This window comes from Salmo salar, chromosome ssa12, assembly GCF_905237065.1.
Source record: "Salmo salar chromosome ssa12, Ssal_v3.1, whole genome shotgun sequence".
In the NCBI taxonomy this organism is placed as follows: Eukaryota; Metazoa; Chordata; class Actinopteri; order Salmoniformes; family Salmonidae; genus Salmo; species Salmo salar.
Genome location: NC_059453.1, coordinates 24,951,729 through 24,973,795, shown reverse-complemented (window position 1 = coordinate 24,973,795; position 22,067 = coordinate 24,951,729). Strand labels below are relative to the sequence as shown.

General features: G+C 43.8%; 1 protein-coding gene across 1 annotated transcript in view; it reads right to left on the bottom strand.

The window, feature by feature from the left end:
• Nucleotides 1–622: 622 nt before the first annotated feature.
• Nucleotides 623–22,067, bottom strand: part of LOC106564584 (coiled-coil domain-containing protein 85A) — a 34,831-nt gene continuing 13,386 nt past the window's right edge. Inside the window, exons 3-4 of the mRNA XM_045691158.1 lie at nt 2,492–2,549; nt 623–1,310 (exon numbers count right to left, since the gene is read on the bottom strand). Coding sequence (XP_045547114.1) covers nt 1,292–1,310; nt 2,492–2,549 — 77 coding nt within the window. The 3' untranslated portion in view covers nt 623–1,291. The remainder of the gene's footprint in view (nt 1,311–2,491; nt 2,550–22,067) is intronic.

The window sequence follows — 22,067 nt, the reverse complement described above, 5'->3', positions numbered from 1 at the left end:
GAACTTCTAAAAAAAAGGATAGTTCAGCAAAATTAGATATTTGAGAAACTGTTTTCAAGGTGAGGAAACAAATATCTAAATATGCAATTTCGCTGAACTTTCCCTTTAACACAAACTTCAGCTTTTTCACTCTGTTTAATGAAATTGGTTAAAAATAGTTTGAGATGATGACTGGGAGAGGATAGGATAATCTTATCATCTAGATTTGTGGCTGCAGACGAGAGGAGGAACATTAGATTACTACTGTCTCAGTACACAGAAGAAGATGATGAATATCTGTGGAGGCTGCTGGAGGTAGGGTGGGAAGGAGGGAGAGGGGGAGAGGGAGGGATGGAAGGAGAAAGGGGGTGGTAGGAGAGAGCGAGAAAGCAGGGGAGAGAGGAAAGGGAAGAAGAAAGTAGAAGTGAAGGGGAAGATATAGAGATTAAGAGAGAGAGGGGAGAGGCTGAGGGAGAAAGAGGAACAGGAGAGAGACAGAGAGAGAGAGAGAGAGAGAGAGAGAGAGAGAGAGAGAGAGGGGGGAGAGAGAGAGGGTAGAGGCAAAGGGAGAAAGAGGAACAGGAGAGAGACAAGAGAGAGAGAGAGAGAGAGAGAGAGAGAGAGAGAGAGAGAGAGAGGGGGAGAGAGAGGGTAGAGGCAAAGGGAGAAAGAGGAATAGGATAGAGAGAGAGAGAGAGAGAGAGAGAGCAAGAGAGATAAAAATAGATAATGAAAGAGGAAAAGGAATAGGAGAGAGAGAGAGATAAAGAGAGAGATAAAGAGATAATAAGAGAGAGAGATTGAGAGAGATTAAGAGAGAAAGGGGAGAGGCAGAGGGAGAAAAAGGAATAGGAGAGAGAGAAAGAGAAAGAGAGTGGACCCCATACTGATGAGCTGAATCTGTAAACAGAGAGAAGTGGTCCGCTTCTTCTCTCCTTCTTTTCACTTCTTCCCCTGCTTCTTTCCCTCTCTGGGAGGTAGGCCATATCATGGTGGTTGGCAGGGAGCTCATATGCGGTATCCAGTCTCGCTCTAATCCATTTAGCTGTGACAGTCTTTGGGAATGCCATCCATCCGTCTTAATAGCATTCCCAAGTTATCCCCCGAATTGTCCCAAACTCTAGATATGTAGAAATGGTGACATAGTAGTATATGAGGACGGATGGGACAGACCATCAGGATCTTGGAGAGGGGTGTCCAGTTGTCCTAGTGTCTGATTTGGGCCAGGGCAGCAGGAGGGTTGGACCCTCCTTATCCCCCCGTTGAGGAGGTACCGTCTCACCCCAAACGTCCCAGCTGGGGTGCAGTGTGGTCAAGAAGAGGCATCAAAGCTATGAGGGAGAAGAAGATATGTTTTAGACATACTTTGAATGCATCAATGATATACTTACTGTTATGATGTGACTAAAGGCAGAGAGAGCGAGAAAGAGAAAAAGAAAGGGGGGAATACGAGAAAGAGGGTGAGAGAAATTCTGAGAAAGTAAAGAACAGGAAACGAGTATGTTCCATCTTTAGGCAGAATGAAACATCAAGAAGTGATTGTGTGTATGTAAGGTGGTGTGCAATCCCCCAGGAGAGAGGGGATGTCCTGTCGCTGAATCATTCAATACTAAAACACACACACACACACACACACACACACACACACACACACACACACACACACACACACACACACACACACACACACACACACACACACACACACACACACACACACAGAGTCATCTGCTCCCTCCTCGCTGGGCCAAGATTTAAGATGGGAAGGTCACCTCTATCTCTTCATTACTATAAACCCACTACAGTCGCACTGTCTGCCACACAGCTTGATTATTACACACCCAGATTGGCCAACTGATGTGATGCATACCTTAGTTACTACACTGGTAGCCTGGTTCCAGATCTGTTTGTGCTGTCTTGTCAACTTCTGGTCATTGGCATTCAAGAGAGCACAAACAGATCTGGGACCAGGCTACCACACTGGGCGCGTTCTCTCTGACTCATAGGATGACACAGCTAGAGTTACAATTCTTCTATTCCCTCTGGCTCAGGTCTGCTTATACAGGCTTTGTAAAGTTTTGCTCAGGGCTACGTTTAAGGAAGGGATATTTTTTGAAATATTTTTTTTATTTAACCTTTATTTAACAAGGCAAGTTTAAGAACAAATTCTTATTTACAAAGACGGCCTACACCGGCCAAACCCGGACGATGCTGGGCCAATTGTGCGCCGCCTTATGGGACTTCCAATCACGGCCGGATGTGATACAGCCTGGATTCAAACCAGGGACAGTAGCACTGAGATGCAGTGCCTTAGACCGCTGCGCCACTTGGGAGCAAAGTTGGTAGAGCATGGCACTCGCAACACCAGGGTTGTGGGTTTGATTCCCACGGGGGACCAGTACTGGGGGAAAAAGTATGAAAATGTATGTACTCACTACTGTAAATCGCTCTGGATTAAAGCATCAGATAAATTACAAAAAAGTTCAAATGTGTCTTATTGAATGATTCTTACCTGTCCCATATTTTCACATTTCTACAGTTGGTGGTACAGCATCCAGCTGACATCAAAGCTGATAGAGAGAGAAAGAGAAACAGAAGAGATGCAGCTCAGTGCTATGTGATTTAGTTCTACAGTTTGGGTGTTAAATGAAACAACATCCCTTTTAACAATGAAACAGCTGTGACGGGGAGTAAAACAGGAGAGGAGAGGGACAATACTGTGCATGACTGTTTAGTTAATAGTGATAGATGCTATATTACAACGTTCTATTTGATTGCTCTATCGTGTGTTTGGTATGATAACTCCACTCCAGACTGTGTGTACAGGCTTTGAGGCGTTCCCCCTCGACTGTTTCAATCCTCTGCTGCAGCGCTGCAGTTGACAGCCACCAGACAGGCCTCTCTCCTGTAACGTCAGCCAGCCTTCTCAGGCTCAGCTAAGTCAATTTGGATAAGTTCTGTTTTAGTTTTCCACCATATTCCCCATGTGTGGGTGTGCACAAATGTACACGCAAAAAAGGCTTACACAATCTGATAGCCACACAGCAGTATGAAACACACAGAGAAGGTGAGGACAGTAAAATAGTAAGGAAGGTGAGAGGAGGGGAGAGAATGAGAGAGATATGGGGGAAAGAGGAGAGAGGTACCAATGGGCTAAGGTGTGAAAACAAACAAGGCGCTGTGGAGTTCAGTCCATTTCCTCTTGTACTCCTTTTGACAGGATGTGAGATAGCTACAATCCATGACATTAACACAAGGACACATCATTGTAATGTGGCACTGATTCTGACAGAACACCAGTTCTATCAAACACTGATGTCTCAATACAATACAGAACTATCCCTCTTAGTTTATTCTCTCACTCTCTCTCTCTCCTCCACTGTTGTCCTCCCCATGCGACTATAATAACGTTTGCAGCACATTTTCTCCCCCAGCTCTCTGGGATGGCTTCTATTGCCTATTAACTATTCATAAGATCTTGTGGCTGTAGACTTCTACAAAAAATCCCACTGTAAGCCTCCACTACGCTAGTCCACACATCACCATCAAAGGTGCGCGCACGCACACACGCCTCAATTTATCTACGGGAGGGAGAAAATAGCGAAAACTGTTTTTGTGTGTGTCTGCCTGTGTGTGCGTGTGTGAGGATAGAGATCATGTATGAAAATTCCCTTAAAGTTTTGGAGGTCAGGGTGGGTGGAATGGAATTGATTTCACGACTAAGGAGCCTCAGGGCGTTATGAATGAAGAGAAGGTTAGACGCTCACAAACACACACACACACACACACACACACACACACACACACACACACACACACACACACACTCCATTTGAAGTGTATAAGCAGCTGACAGTAGTCTGACCCAGATGCTAATAGTGACATTAGAAAGGTGAGGGAGGGTAGGCAGACTGCTGATGACATCGTGTTCTGTGATAGGTGGGTCATTCTATTTGTAAGCTGACAGCTTAACGTGGAGGAGAGTGGGAACAATTAGCCTTAAACGGATTAGCCAATCCCAAGCTCAGGAATCCGACGCAGGTCATGTGATCGTACGGTTTTAATCACAGGCTTGTGATAGGGTGATGATGTAACGTTTAGATAACGTTTGACATCAACTGGACTGATACTGACAACATGCTGAGACCCCTTCCAGTATGAACTGACTAGAACTGATTGAATGGATTCAAATGATCACGAACTGATAGAATCCCTCTCCCAATATTCACAATGACATTGGAGATATATTCAAACCTGACCGGAACGGTAAAGTGAGGAACAGTTCCTCAGAACATTTAGATATTCAGGGGGTTGGGTGTTATACCGCTAACCCGGAATTGGATTTGGGGTCACAGAAAGAATAGCTGACGTGATTATTCAAGAATAAAGTGGAGCTTAACTTTCCCAGACCTTCACCTCTGTGCTCAGCGGAACGGCTCTTCATTTTTCTTTTCCTCCAAAAGATTTGTGTGATTTGCTGTGCAGAAAATCTGGTCCCACTAATACATCGCGGTTCCGGATCTAACACTTTCCATGCAGCTCAGGACTAAGACTAATTATGACTTTACATAACTGATCGTTCTTCTATAGTACAGAGAGAAAGGGCAAAACAATCTTTTGTAAAACAGAATTAGCAATAGCCAATGTGACCTTTTTTCGAAGGAAAAACTTTGACGCTCAGGACAGGGATAGTTTCCCAGACCCAGATTGAGCCTATAGTCGTTGACTAAAAAGCATTGAAATACACTATATTAAAAGTGTTTTTTATTTAGGCTTCATCTGTGTTTAGAAAACTGTCCCTCAATGTTAAGGAACTCAAGGAAGTTATCACATTTATAGATTGACCAATCCTACCCATGGCTGCAAACTACCTGTGTATTATCAAAATGTGTAATCGAGATATAATGTATGTCTAAATCAAACCAGAAAACACATCAACCCTTCCATGTGGCCCCAGTCAACCCCTTTGGTCCTTTCTATCGTTCCAGAAATGATGCAAAAGAGGCGGCAAACAAGTCAGGCTGCTCAGCAGATTGGTTCACGTACTGTCAATTGAGATTTTTTTGGACTAAACTTAACAAAAAATAAGAAAGAAAATACAATACCAAAAGACATAAAACACAATGGAAAAAGCCTCAGTATCAGAATGGGAGATGAATAATAAACTGGTCTTAAATACATCTACAAGTTAAAGCACGGTATTTGGTTCAAAACCTTCTCTAAGACCTAAACCTCACCTGGAGTTGTACATAAAGGGTGTGGCCACTGAGCAAGTTGAGGAAGTTAAACTCCTAGGTATAACACTGGACAGTTATCATGGTCAAGTTGAGGAAGCTAAACTCCTAGGTATAACACTGGACAGTTATCATGGTCAAGTTGAGGAAGTTAAACTCCTAGGTATAACACTGGACGGTCAGTTATCATGGTCAAGTTGAGGAAGCTAAACTCCTAGGTATAACACTGGACAGTTAACATGGTCAAGTTGAGGAAGCTAAACTCCTAGGTATAACACTGGACAGTTATCATGGTCAAGTTGAGGAAGCTAAACTCCTAGGTATAACACTGGACGGTCAGTTATCATGGTCAAGTTGAGGAAGTTAAACTCCTAGGTATAACACTGGACAGTTATCATGGTCAAGTTGAGGAAGCTAAACTCCTAGGTATAACACTGGACAGTTATCATGGTCAAGTTGAGGAAGCTAAACTCCTAGGTATAACACTGGATGGTCAGTTATCATGGTCAAGTTGAGGAAGCTAAACTCCTAGGTATAACACTGGATGGTCAGTTATCATGGTCAAGTTGAGGAAGCTAAACTCCTAGGTATAACACTGGACAGTTATCATGGTCAAGTTGAGGAAGCTAAACTCCTAGGTATAACACTGGACAGTTATCATGGTCAAGTTGAGGAAGCTAAACTCCTAGGTATAACACTGAACGGTCAGTTATCATGGTCAAGTTGAGGAAGCTAAACTCCTAGGTATAACACTGGACAGTTATCATGGTCAAGTTGAGGAAGTTAAACTCCTAGGTATAACACTGGACGGTCAGTTGTCATGGTCACGTCATATTGAGAAAGTAGTTGAGACGTCTGTTATTGAAGACTTTCTCATCTGCAGAAGTTCTGCATTTATTTTAACACAAAAGTTAACTGTAGTTGTTAAGGCTCTGGTCTTGTCCCATCTTTCATTTCATTCATTTAAATAACTGTTCATCTTCATACTGTCTGGTAATATGGTCAGGTGCAGCAAAGAAAGATCTAGCAAAGCTGCAGCTGGATCAAAACAAAGCAGCACGCCTTGCCCTTAACTGCACACACACAACTAACATCAACAACATGCATGATAGTCTTTCCTGGTTGACGGTTGACGAGAGATTAACTGCATGTCTTCTAGTTTTCATGAGAAATAAGTACTGTGACGAAAATTCCAGATTGTCTGCATGATCAAATAACATTCAGCTCGGACACCCATACATACCCCACAAGACATGCCACCAGGGGTCTCTTCACAGTCCCTAAATCCAAAACAAATTCACGGCACATTTTATACAGAGCCATGATCACATGGAACTCCCTTCCATCTCCAGTCACTCACCGGTGTGTCAATCTAAGTAACATAATACAAAAAATCCCCATCAAAATCTTTCCGTTTAAACTAGAGATATCATTTTTGCACGGGCTGCGTCTCAATCCACCGCATCAGCCAATGGCGGCCTTCCACATTTGTGGTGTTTGTCAGAACATGAGACATCCCGAAAATGTGTCTTCTCACGAATACGTCCGTAGCGTCCATTTTGCTCAACGGCCCCCCACACGTGTCACGGGACTCGTCTGAAGTCAGTACCGTCGATGAGCCAACTTATAGCATCCGAAACCGATTCTCACGAACACGACGGCGTTCTCCGTTTTGCTCTACGACCCCCACAGTGTCACAGGACTGGTCTGATTGTAACCCATACCATTTAAAAGACAAAACGGAAGTATAGAGGTAGTTTTGTGCCTTCCCAAAAAAAGAGGTTAAACCCTGAGCTTTCTTACATCTCCTAGATACGGGACAGACACTTCAAAATCTTGTTTCTTATGATTCATTTTTTGACTGTCTTTTTTTTTGTTGCTATTTATGAATGTGTTATTCAATGCGTTTCTATGGGCTATAGTAGTAAAGGCCAAATTCAATATTTTATCAAATAATTATTTTATATTTTTGGGGGATACCTAACAGGGTCCTAAAATTCTAAATCAAATAGCTAAATAATCCCTGGTATGACCTTATTAAAACAATTCCATATGTCAGCTCAGAACCCCCCCCTCCCGCCAAGGCTTAGACTTACAGTGGTTAAACAACATCTCATGGAACTGTGGGGACCGTGAAACACTCTAACACACACATTTTTTGCTTAGTTATATTGACTGTATTATTTTTGTTGTTGTATTGTTTGTATATCATTGTCTTTTAAAATCAGTGTATCAGTGTCCTGCTACTTGTCATGTTCTGTGTTTCTTTGTGGACCCTAGGAGAGTAGCTGCTGCTTCTGCGAAAGCCAATGGGGATCCAAATAAACAAATGATCCAGATCAACGCATGGTCATTTCCGAGCCTCAGATCTCCTAAAAATCGGCTTTATTAATTATTTAGGGGCGCGGCTGAGAGGAAGGCATGTTGAGATGCACTGTAGATCAGTGACCTTCCGCTTAGCTAGCGGTCAGTCTGTCTGTCAGTAAGTCAGTCAGTCTGCCCATTAGGCAGACACAGTTACATATAATATATAATAATATATGCCAATTATTAGACGCTTTAGTCATGCGTGGATACATTTTAAGTATGGGTGTTCCCGGGAATCAAACCCACTAGCCTGGCGTTAGAAGCGCCAACTGCTGAGCATCTACCACAACTAAAATGTCACTACAGCATCACTAGGCTGAATATAGGTTATAATGTAACCCTTTACAGTACATGAACTGTCCAGCTACATTACCAGGGGAAAAGGAATACAAGCTGAAAAAGAACACCGATGCCTTGGGGCATTGTATAGGAGAAATGCATCTGCAACTATGCACTCACTGCACTGCATCTATGTACTGTAGGGTACTGTATGTATTGTTCAGGGCATCCAAATGTGTTACATTTGCAGATGAGAACGAGAGAGTGATTCCAGGAAGCTAGAATTATCTCCTTTACATAATGTTGTGGAGTAGCAATCCAGCCCTCTCTCTCTCTCTCTGTCTGTCTCTCTCTCTCGTCACTGTCTCTTTCTCTCGCCTCTCCTCTCTCTCGCTCTCTCTCTCCTCTCTCTCCCCTCTCTCTGTCTCTCTCTCTCCTCTCTGTCTCTCTCTCTCTTTCTCTCCTCTCTGTCTCTCTCTCTCTCTCCTTTCTGTCTCTCTTTCCTCTCTGTCTCTCCTCTCTCTCTCGCTCCTCTCTGTCTCGCTCTCTCTCCGCTCTGTCTCTTCGTCTCTATCCTCTCTGTCTCGCTCTCTCTCTCGCTATCCTCTCTGTCTCTGTACTGTAGGGTACTGTATGTATTGTTCAGGGCATCCAAATGTGTTACATATGCAGATGAGAACGAGAGAGTGATTCCAGGAAGCTAGAATCTCCATCACATAACGTTGTAGAGTAGCAATCCAGCCTCTATCTCTCCCTCTCTCTCTCTCTCTCTCTCTCCTCTCTGTCTCTCTCTGTCCTCTCTGTCTCTCTCTCTCTCCTCTCTGCCTCTCTCTCTCTCTGTCTCTCTCTCTATCTATTCTGTCTCTCTCTATCTCTCCTCTTTCTCTCTCTCTCTACAGCAGTGGTGTTGTGTGTTGTTTCAGGTTAGTACTCGTAGGATGAAGGCCAGTTACAGTACATTGCATAGCTGGAGGGCTGAATGCTAAACGTGACATCTACTGTTCTGTATGTAATGTATATGCTAGTAATGTAAGATACTGTATTGTGTTACAGCATACAGTAAAGATCTTATAGCACAGTTCAATTGTGTGACAGGAGAGCTGAATGATAGTGAATTCCACAGTTTGGTTTCTTACGGACCTGTCGGCTGTCTGCTGCTATGCCCAGGACTCAGTATCTGGCTGTACGTACACACACACACACACACACACACACACACACACACACACACACACACACACACACACACACACACACACACACACACACACACACACACACACTCTGGGCTGCGGAAGCTTGACTGTGGGTGATTGGAGCGTGGAACTCACCAGAGTGGAGCTGGCTAATGAGGTTGACCATGCCTGGGGCTGTGTGTGTGTGTGTGTGTGTGTGTGTGTGTGTGTGTGTGTGTGTGTGTGTGTGTGTGTGTGTGTGTGTGTGTGTGTGTGTGTGTGTGTGTGTGTGTGTGTGTGTGTGTGTGTGTGTGTGTGTGTCTACTTTATCACTGACTCCAATCAAGAACCACAGACTGAGACACAGAGACATCAAAAGACGCACACACACCCACCCACACACACACACACACACACACACACAGAGAGTAGCCCATGGTAACCTCTCCTTGGTGATAAATTATAAACAAGGGAGGGGCCACGTCATTGGCAACCTCTCCCCACTGTTAACGACAATGTTACCCCAACGTTAGCCTCCGGGCATCCCCCAATGCACCACTACACTACTGCTTCTTCTAGTGCCCAGGGTCAAAATTGAATGAGTTTCTCCCAACAAATCGCACACACACACCACACACATCATACACACACCACACACATCATACACACACATGGTACAGACACCATATCGTGCGGATTACAGCAGAATGGTCTGTGTGTATGTGTGTGTATGTGTGTTTGTGTGTTAGACACCTGCCTCTCTTCAGTTCTGCTGCTCCTTTGATCTCAGTTCTACTTATCACTGCCTCCAATCAAGAGACAGACTGAGACACACAGACATCAATAGACGCACACACATTGACGCACACACTCATGGTGCAGACGCCATATCGTGCGGATTACAGAATAGGACCTATTTTTACAGTGATCATATTGCATTGCAGTATGCTGGGGGGGTAGTAGGGGAAAATAAACACACACAGAAAACAGTATTCCTTCACGCCTGGTAAATCTGCCTAGATCCTCCACTCCACTCAAGTGGAGAAGAACCTCTAATTTATTCGGAATAAAGTAAATAGTTCAAAATAGAACTGAGTGTCGGGTGTCAGAGGGAGCTCACAGATTCCAATGTAGATGTATTATTGTATCAGCATCAGCTAACTGTGCTAATCTATTGCCTCATTTCATGGCTTAATATAGTCTATAACCCTGTGCTTTCAAAGATGGTCACTTCATGGTCACTCTGGGTTGTATTCATTAGGCACCCAACGGACGAAAACAGACTAACACAGGGAGGGTCTGCTTGGACTTAAAAGTAATGCTCATTAAGAATGCTCGTTAAGAATCCAATAAAATATGCTCTTTTTTGTTTTCCGTCTCAGAACGTTTCCGTTAAGTGCCGTAAGGAATACGACCCTGTATTCAAAAATGGTCACTTCCTTCTTAGCTGTACAGAGGCATGTTTCGGAAATGACTCTCAAAAGGCAAATTAAATATTGAAGCATACATTTATAAGATAAACTGCTGTTGTCCTAGCTTTGGAGACAAACACAGTAGCCCACGGTAACCTCTCATTGGTGATAAATTATAAACAAGGAAGGGACCACGTTATTGGCAACCTCTCCCCACTGTTGACGACAGTGTTACTCCAACGTTAGCCTCCGGGCATACCACAATGCACCACTCCACCACTGCTTTTTCTAGTGCCCAGGGTCTAACTTGAATGAGTTTCTCGCCACAAATCACGCACACGCACACACACACGCACACACACGTGCGCGCACACGCAGTCTCAACTCAATACCTTGGTTATCCACTTCCTAAGGAGATACATTGTTTACACTCTTATTTTGCCCTCTCTATGTCATGCAGTTCTTTTGTAGCTGTTGCATCGCTGTATTTCCCTTCAATCTAAAGCTTTTGTTCTATTTCATATGGGAATAATACGCAATCACAGCAATAGTCTAAAGCTGGGGTCTAAAGGGCCAGTCTTGTGTAATCTACCAAAGAAACGCTTTAAAGACAGAAAACACTTCATTAGAAAAAAAACAAAGACATTCTTCTGATGAACCCAATGCAGACAGATGTGGTGATGATGTCGTAACAGCAACATCTATACCGTTAGTAGATACAGAAGATATCTCCTTCCCATATAGCATCTATGTCTTTCTGATATAGCACCTCGTCTCTGTCTTTCCCATAGCATCTCATTCTCACTGTGATCAACGAGGGCTCTTCTAACACTGTACAGCCAAGGTGAGATTCACACTCCTATCTCAGCGCTGGGAGAAGAGGCAGGAGGGGGATTACACAACTCAACTAGGGAGTACTCTTGATGAATGCCAGTTCAACACACACACGGACAGACAAAGACACACACACTTGCATGTGCACACGCGCACACGCTTCTTGACAAACGGCAATTGAACAACAGCACTGCAGCAAATCCCTCAACCTCAGCACCAAGGCATGTATCCCTGACCTCCCCTTGGAAAGACAGACACAATCAGAGCCTCAGAAGTCACGCCAGCATTTTCTTGACTAAAAGTCGAGCAAGAAAACACTCGCAATTCTATGTTTCACCTGCGGCGAAAGTTCCTCTTAGAGCCAAGGCCAAAACCGTAATGAAATGTTATTTTGCTGTAACCGCGCAGAGGAAAGAAAAAGAGCGAGTTGGGTTCTAGCAATGGGGGGTAATGAGATACAGTAGCCATTATCTGCAGACTGCTGCTCGTAATTGTGTCCTATCAAGAGGAAGAAATCTCTCTACAGTACAGAGAAGCAGACAGTATGCTACAGCTAGACACAGGAAATCAGACGTATGACCTTGATGCCAATCATTCAGATGTCAAGTTTAAGTAAAAAAAACATGATTATCCATTTTCCTGTGAAAATGTACATAATTATTTTGCTTACAGGCATTTGGCTCAGACACATCACAGATCCATCCCGATCAAAGGATGAGCACATACAGTTGAAGTGGGAAGTTTACATACACTTAGGTTGGACTCATTAAAACTTGTTTTTTGACAAATTCACACATTTCTTGTTAACAAACTATAGTTTTGGCAAGTCGGTGCATGACACAAGTGATTGTTCCAACAATTGTTTACAGACAGATTATTTCACTTATAATTCACTGTATCACAATTCCAGTGGGTCAGAAGTTTACATACACTAAGTTGACTGTGCCTTTAAACAGCTTGGAAAATTCCAGAAAATTATGTCTTGGCTTTAGAAGCTTCTGATAGGCTAATTGACATCATATGAGTCAATTGGAGGTGTACCTGTGGATGTGTTTCAAGGTCTACCTTCAAACTCAGTGCCTCTTTGCTTGACATCATGGGTAAATCAAAAGAAATCAGCCAAGACCTCAGAAAAAAATTGTAGACCTCCACAAGTCTGCTTCATCCTTGGGAGCAATTTCCAAATGCCTGAAGGTACCATGTTCATCTGTACAAACAATAGTACGCAAGTATAAACACCATGGGACCACGCAGCCGTCATACCGCTCAGGAAGGTGACGCGTTCTGTCTCCTAGAGATGAACGTACAATGGTGCGGAAAGTGCAAATCAATCCCAGAACAACAGCAAAGGACCTTGTGAAGATGCTGGAGGAAACAGGTACAAAAGTATCTATATCCACAGTAAAACGAGTCCTATATTGACATACCTGAAAGGCCGCTCAGCAAGGAAGAAGCCACTGCTCCAAAACCGCCATAAAAAAGCCAGACTACGGTTTTCAACTGCACATGGGGACAAAGATCGTACTTTTTGGAGAAATGTCCTCTGGTCTGAAGAAACAAAAATAGAACTGTTTGGCCATAATGACCATCGTTATGTTTGGAGGAAAAAGTTGCAAGCCGAAGAACACCATCCCAACCGTGAAGCACGACGGTGGCAGCCTCATGTTGTGGGGATGCTTTGCTGCAGGAGGGACTGTTGCACTTCACAAAATAGATGGCAACATGAGGCAGGAAAATTATGTGGATATATTGAAGCAACATCTCAAGACATCAGTCTGGAAGTTAAATGGACAAATGGACAATGATACAAGCATACTTCCAAAGTTGTGGCAAAATGGCTTAAGGATAACAAAGTCAAGGTATTGGAGTGGCCATCACAAAGCCCTGACCTCAATCCCATAGAAAATGTGTGGGCAGAACTGAAAAAGCGTGTGCGAGCAAGGAGGCCTACAAACCTGACTCAGTTACACCAGCTCTGTCAGGAGGAATGGGCCAAAATTCACCCAACTTATTGTGGGAAGCTTGTGGAAGGCTACCTGAAACGTTTGACCCAAGTTAAACAATTGTAAGGCAATGCTACCAAATACTAATTGAGTGTATGTAAACTTTCGACCCACTGGGAATGTGATGAAAGAAATAAAAGCTGAAATAAATCATTCTCTCTACTATTATTCTGACATTTCACATTCTTAAAATAAAGTGGTGATCAAACTGACCTAAGACAGGGAATTTTTACTACGAATAAATGTCAGGAATTGTGAAAAACTGAGTTTAAGTGTATTTGGCTACTTCAACTGTACATACCATCTTGTCTGAAACATAGAAAGCATTATAACAAACAGATAATGAATGCCCCAGGCACTGAAAAGATTAGAAACTACATTGAGGGGTTGTGATAAAAAATGTAGAATAATGTGGTCGGTGCTTAGCTTTGACATCCTACGTTATCTTAAAGCTACATTCTGGGATTTAAAAAAACAACAAAACGGCAGCCCTGAATTGAAATGAGGAACAGATTCCCAGATCCCATACTGTACCTTTAATGATGTGTTATCTCTCTTCCCGTCCCTGTTATGTTGTGATAGATGTTATCTGACTTTGGTGAGACCAGAGTGATGTTGTTACTGGAGACAATATAACTCTGGGAGGTGTCCCTTGATCATTGATCAAACTGTTAGATAACACACTGTTAATAGATGCTCATCAAGATAGCATTGTTAACAGCAGCGGAAGCCAGTTGGCTAGCAACAGAGAACGTGAAAGCAAGATGAGTACTCACTGTGAACGTCACTTCCAAGATGGATGACATTCAGGTTGACATTAATTCAACTACTTCTTGCCCACCAGGAATGACACAAACTGTCACAACCTGGTAATAACATCCAAGATGAGCATTGTTTAAGATCGTATGAATTGAACTGCTTTGAACTGAATCCATCTACCAGAAATGACAAAAACATCAAGTCAAGGTCACCTCCAGGTCTTCAAATGATGAAAACATGGAAATATTCCTCCAGGTAATTTCTCCCCTGGAATTGATGCCTGTATCTCCCCTCTCTCCATCCTCTCTCCCCACTCTTCATCCTCTCTCCCCTCTATCCATCCTCTCTCCATCTTCTCTCCCCCCCGTCATGTCTGCTTTTAGGTTTAGATCTGATTTGTCTCAGCCCACTGGTCCATCTCTCACTGGCACGCCACACCGGGAGAGAGAAGACCAGGGGAGGACACTGACTGTCTATTCTCTCTGTCACTGGAATGAGATTGCGTGTCTACGGCCCAGGCCTGACTCTGGAACAGTTGTCACATATCTCAGGATCTTGAGATGAGGCCTGGGAGCAAATGCTTGGAGTTGGTCCCTTCCACTACTGACCACATGGTAGGGGTGTGAAGGTGAAAGTTGAGGCCTTTAACTAAGAAATGCCTGGTTTTAATCTGTAAAGATGACGATATCTGAACTTTCCCTTCAATATAGTTTAGCTACAATTCAACTCTCCATGTCATTTTCACACTGAAGTGCCAAAATAAAACGGTTCGCCTCAACTCAAAAAGTGAAAACTGTTTATCTGTGAGAACGACACCAAAAATAGTTTTTTTTAGCTTAATAGTGATCTGCTAAACATCTCTGTGTTAAACACACACACACACACACATGAACGCATGCATGCGCGCACACACACAGTTGTCCAAGGGGAGCAGACATTAAGGTAATGAGGGATATCAACAAAATGTTTAATAACACTCTTGCTATAATGTTTGCTCCGAAGGTACGTTGGCTGTTGTTATAAGGTTATGTGTCCTAGACGTGAACACAAACAAATATAAAACAAAAGACCGTAATTCAAACCCGGTCTCCTGGGTACCATGAGATTATGTTAGTCCTCTGATGTTAGTCCTCTGATGTTAGCCCTCTGAGTCTTCAGGTCTTAGGCAAGGTTACTCAGCACACGAGTGTGCGTGGTTCCAAACCAGCTCTGTTAAATAGCTACATCTCCAAAGTGCAAGAGGTAAGGTATGGTATATGTTAAGAACATCTAATACTTTTTTGATTATACTAATCCATGTGATAAATGTCTGCCTAATACTCACATATTTCCAAACACAGAATCAGTGACTAAATGTTGGATTTCCTGTACGAATTTGTTCTCACATGAACGTAGCTTGTGAGTGTGACATCTTTTGGCAGACTTGCACGGAAGAAGAACAGAGAGGAAGAGTGACAACACACTCTCTCTCTCTAATCCACTGTGTGTGTGTGTGTGTGTGTGTGTGTGTGTGTGTGTGTGTGTGTGTGTGTGTGTGTGTGTGTGTGTGTGTGTGTGTGTGTGTTCTGAAACAAGGCTTTCTGATGGTGCTACTCCTCAGACAGGTGATTGAACACTGTCGACCAATTAGGAAGAGAGAGAAACATCCTGGTACTTTTCCCTGACAGACTGACTGTGGAGACTAGAGAGAGAGAGGAGCGCACACACACACACACACAATCACACACACATACACACACATACACATACACACACACACACACACACACACACACACACACACACACACACACACACACACACACACACACACACACACACACACACACACACACACACACACACACACACACACACACACACACAGAGCGGGCATCAGAGCAGAGGCCAGACTACAGTAATTGTTCTGTCACTGCACTATAGACATTCTCGGGCAGCAATACGACTTGAATCTAATGGATACTTTCTCTACAACCAATGCAGTATTATACAGATTGTAAAATAGTTGCACAAAAACATAGGTTCCATCAGCCAGTCAGTCAGCACTTTATACCTTTTCAATAAAGTGGAATCTTACCTTGGACCCCCAAAATACAATAAGAGCATCCATAAATAAAGCAATTCTCGAGAAAGTAATATCATGGGAAAAATTGATCAGAAACTAAAATCTCAATTTAGATCAATTCAATTTCAGAGAGACAATTCAGCATTCAACAATGATTGACAGCCAGGTGGGACATTGAAATGAGTTTATTTCTGGAATGCGTGTGCGTGTGCGCAGATGTGTGTGTGCGTGTAGGTGTGTGTGTGTGTTTGCACGCTTGCACACAGGGAGCGGGAGAGAGAGAGAGAGAGAGAGAGAGAGAGAGAGAGAGAGAGAGAGAGAGAGAGGAGGGCTGCTGAACCACAGGCTTCCCCTTTGCACCGGAGGGAGGGAGAAGGGAGAGAGAGAGAGAGAGAGAGAGAGAGAGAGAGAGAGAGAGGGTAGGGGAAAGAGAGAGATGGGGAGAGGAGAAAGGAGGATAAACCCTGTCCCTCTGTGACTACTGCCAGACAGTCTGCATTACCAATCTCCCATTGTCACTGGGGCTTCACGCACTCTCTGTGTCCCAAATGGCACCCTATTCCCTTTGTAGTGCATCCACTGACAAGCAAGATGGCGCCGGAGGGTAGGGCTGCAGTCTTATCGGCTCTTAACCAACCATGCTATTTTGTTTGTTTTTTCGCGTTGTTCGTAAATTGTTTTGTACATAATGTTGCTGCTACCGTCTCTTACGACCAAAAAGAGCTTCTGGACATCAGAACTGGGATTACTCACCTCAAATTGGACGAGGAGTTCTTCTTCAATTAGTTGGACACGAGGGATATACTACAGACACCCGACCAGGCCCAGATCCCCGTGATTCGCTGGAAAAGGAAAAGTACACTACCGTTCAAAAGTTTGGGGTTACTTAGAAATGTCCTTGTTTTTGAAAGAAAGCTAAGTTTTTGTCCATTAAAATAACATCAAATTGATCAGAAATACAGTGTAGACATTGTTAATGTTGTAAATGACTATTGCAGCTGGAAACGGCAGATTTTTTATGGAATATCTACATAGCCGTACAGAGGCCCATTATCAGCATCCATCACTCCTGTGTTCATCCCGGAGTCGCCGGAGTCGCCTCTTCACTGTTGACATTGAGACTGGTGTTTTGCGGGTACTATTTAATGAAGCTGCCAGTTGAGGACTTGTGAGGCGTCTGTTTCTCAAACTAGACACTCTAATGTACTTGTCCTCTTGATCAGTTGTGCACCGGGGCCTCCCACTCCTCTTTCTATTCTGGTTAGACAGTTTGCGCTGTTCTGTGAAGGGAGTAGTACACAGCATTGTACGAGATCTTCAATTTCTTGGCAATTTCTCTCATGGAATAGCCTTCATTTCTCAGAACAAGAATAGACTGACGAGTTTCAGAAGAAAGTTATTTGTTTCTGGCCATTTTGAGCCTGTAATCGAACCCACAAATGCTGATGCTCCAGATACTCAACTAGTCTAAAGAAGGCCAGTTTTATTGCTTCTTTATCAGGACAACAGTTTTCAGCTGTGCTAACATAATTGCAAATGGGCTTTCTAATGATCAATTAGCCTTTTAAAATGATAAACTTGGATTAGCTAACACAACGTGCCATTGGAACACAGGAGTGATGGTGGCTGATAATGGGCCTCTGTATGCCTATGTAGATATTCCATAAAAATCTGCCGTTTCCAGTTACAATAGTCATTTACAACATTAACAATGTCTACACTGTATTTCTGATCAATTTGATGTTATTTTAATGGACAAAATTGTTTTTGTTTTTTCAAAAACAAGGACATTTCTAAGTAACCCCAAACTTTTGAATGGTAGTGTAGGTTTCGCGGAAAGAGATCAGGATGCCTTGTGAGGATCAGGCGACGAGTGGCTAATCTGCCCTTGCCATCCGTTCCGCTAGCTTACGTTCATTCGCTGAAAAATAAATGGGACAAACTGAAAGCACATATATCCTACCAACCATCCTACCAAACTGTAATATCTTATGTTTCACCGAGTCGTGGCTCAACGACGACATTAAGAACATACAGCTGGCGGGTTATACACTCTATCGGCAGGACAAAACAGCAGCCTCTGGTAAGACACGGGGCAGGGGCCTATGCATATTTGTTAACTATAGCTGGTGCACGATATCTAAGGAAGTCTCAGGGTTTTGCTCGCCTGAGGTAGAGTATCTCATGATAAGCTGTAGACCACACTATCTATCTACAGTGTTTTCATCTGTATTTTTCATAGCTGTCTACATACCACCACAGACCGAGGATGGCACTAAAACCGCACTCAATGAGCTGTATTCCGCCATAAGCAAACAGGAAAATGCTCATCTGGAGGCGAAGCTCCTAGTGGCCGGGGACTTTAATGCAGGGAAACTTAAATCAGTTTTACCTCATTTCTATCAGCATGTTAAATGTGCAACCAGAGGGAAAATAATTGTAGACCACCTTTACTCTACACACAGAGACAGTACAAAGCTCTCCCTCGCCCTCCATTTGGAAAATCTGACCATAACTCTTTCCTCCTGATTCCTGCTTACAAGCAAAAATTCAAGCAGGAAGCACCAGTGACTCGGTCTATAAAAAAGCTGTCAGATAAAGCAGATGCTAAACTACAGGACTGTTTTACTAGCACAGACTGGAATATGTTCCGGGATTCTTCCGATGGCATTGAGGAGTACACCACATAAGTCACTGGCTTTATCAATAAGTGCATTGAGAACGTTGTCCCCACAGTGACCGTACGTACATATCCCAACCAGAAGCCATGGATTACAGGCAACTGCTGCTGCTTTCAAGGAGCGGGACTCTAACTCGGAAGCTTATAAGAAATCCCGCTATGGCCTCTGACGAACCATCAAACAGGCAAAGCATCAATACAGGACTAAGATCGAATCATACTACACCGGCTCTGACGCTCGTCAGATGTGGCAGGGCTTGCAAACTATTACAGACTACAAAGGGAAGCACAGCCGAGAGCTGCCCAGTGACACAAGCCTACCAGACGAGCTAAATAACTTCTATGCTCGCTTCGAGGCAAGTAAAACTGAAACATGCATGACAGCATCAGCGGATCCAGACGACTGTGCTATCACGCTCTCCGCAGCCGATGTGAGTAAGACCTTTAAACAGGCCAACATTCACAAGGCTGCTGGGCCAGACGGATTACAGGGACGTGTACTCTGAGCATGCACTGACCAACTGGCAAGTGTCTTCACTGACATTTTCAACTTCTCCCTGTCTGAGTCTGTAATACCAACATGTTTCAAGCAGACCACCATAGTCCCTGTGCCCAAGAACACTAAGATAACCTGCCTAAATGACTAACGACCCGTAGCACTCACGTCTATAGCCATGAAATGCTATGAAAGGCTGGTCATTTTTCACATCAACACCATTATGCCAGAAACCCTAGACCCACTCCAATTTGCATACCGCACCAACAGATCCACAGATGATGCAATCTCTATTGCACTCCACACTGCCCTTTCCCACCTGGACAAAAAGAACACCCATGTAAGAATGCTATTCATTGACTACAGCTCAGCGTTCAACACAATAGTGCCCTCAACGTTCGTCGCTAAGCTAAGGACCCTGGGACTAAACACCTCCCTCTGCAACTGGATCCTGGACTTCCTGACGGGGCGCCTCCAGGTGGTAAGGGTAGGTAACAACACATCCACCATGCTGATCCTCAACATGGGGGCCCCACAGGGGTGCGTGCTCAGTCCCCTCCTATACTCCCTGTTCACTCATGACTGCACGGCCAGGCACGACTCCAACACCATCATTAAGTTTGCTGATGACACAACAGTGGTAGGCCTGATCACCGACAACGATGAGACAGCCTATAGGGAGGAGGTCAGAGACCTGACCGTGTGGTGCAAGGACAACAACCTCTCCCTAAACGTGATCGAGACAAAGGAGATGATTGTGGACTACAGGAAAAGGAGGACCGAGCATGCCCCCATTCTCATCGATGGGGCTGTGGTGGAACAGGTTGAGAGCTTCAAGTTCCTTGGTGTCCACATCACCAACAAACTAACATGGTCCAAGCACACCAAGATAGTTGTGAAGAGGGCACAACAAAACCTATTCCCCCTCAGGAGACTGAAAAGATTTGGCATGGGTCCTCAGATCCTCAAAAATGTTTTACAGCTGCACCATCGAGAGCATCCTGACGGGTTGCATCACTGCCTGGTGTGGCAACTGCTCGGCCTCCGATCCCAAGGCACTACAGAGGGTAGTATGTACGGCCCAGTACATCACCGGGGCAAAGCTTCCTGCCATCTAGGACTTCTATACCAGGCGGTGTCAGAGGAAGGCCCAAAACATTGTCAAAGACTCCAGCCACCATAGTCATAGACTGTTCTCTCTGCTACCGCACGGCAAGCGGTACCTGAGCACCAAGTCTAGGTCCAAGAGGCTTCTAAACAGCTTCTACCCCAAGCCATAAGACTCCTGAACAGCTAATCAAATGGCTACCTGTAACGGCTGTCTTTGGAAGAAGAGGACCAAGGTGCAGCGTGGAATTTGTTCATCTTTTATTTTGGATGAAAAAAGGCACTTCACAAAGAAACCACAAACGACAGCCAAACAGTCCTGTCAGGTATCCTAACACACTAAACAGAAATTAACTACCCACAAACCCCAAAGGAAAACAGGCTGCCTAAGTATGACTCCCAATCAGCGACAACGATGTACAGCTGTCCCTGATTGAGAGCCATACCAGGCCAAAACAAAGAAATGCAAAGCATAGAAAAAAAGGACATAGAATGCCCACCCAAATCACACCCTGACCAAACCTAAATAGAGACATAAAAAAGGCTCTCTCAGGTCAAAAAGGCTCTCCCCCCCCCCCCGGACATTGACACATTGACTCTGTACCGGTACAACCTGTATAGAGCCCCGCTATTGTTATTTACTGTTGCTCTTTAAATATTTGTTATTCTTATCTCTTACTTTTTTAGGGATTTTCTTAAAACTGCATTGTTGGTTAAGGCCTTGTAAGTAAGCATTTCACTGTAAGGTCTACACCTGCGCATGTGACAAATACAATTTGATTTGATTTGATTACTCAGGGCCCATTGTGCACTATATAGGGAAGAGGGTGCTTTTTTGGATGAATCCACTGTAACCCTTTTCTCCCACAGCCTTTCACTCCTGATCATCTGAGCAGCTTAAGCCAATATCCAGAACATGTGATTACCAAGGCAGAAAACACGATTTAGCCGCAGACTTATCTGTCCTTAAATGGATGGAAAAGACCCGCCAGCACTATCCTATGCTGCATGTCAATCCACGTACTGAATGTGATACTGCAAAGTCATTCTGTCTGAGATGTCTGGTAGTAGGCTACATCAGGGTCATAATTCATTAGGATACACCGTAACAAAAGGTTTTGCAACAGAAAACAAAAACAAGCTTCCTATTGGACAAGTTCAGGTTGTCCCTCCCTGTTTCACCCATTTTTCGCCCGTTTGGTGCGTAGCGAATTCAACCCAGGTTGATGATTGACTACTATATCATTGAATTGAATTATCATTCCAATGCTCTGACCGATAAATACTATTCGCCCCTACTAACAAATGAAGTTGTCACAACATTGCAAATAGGTTGTGAGAAGGTTGTTTATAATGACACTACCATGTGACAATGTTGTGACAACACAAATAAAAGAAGGTTGGGGCATCAATCTCATTTTAATAGGCACTAGTAAGAACCTGCTTGTTTTTTGTGAGGATTTATTTTTTTGACACTGTAAACACACACACGCACACACACACACATGTCCACACACGCACACACACACACATGTCCACACACACACATGCACATGCACACACACATACACACAACAGCGGCTGGCTGTGATTTAGACAACGTCCTAAAATAAGCAACAACAGATGAGAGCATGAAAAGAGCTGCCTGTTGGTTTTCATTTGGGATTTCACCCAGCC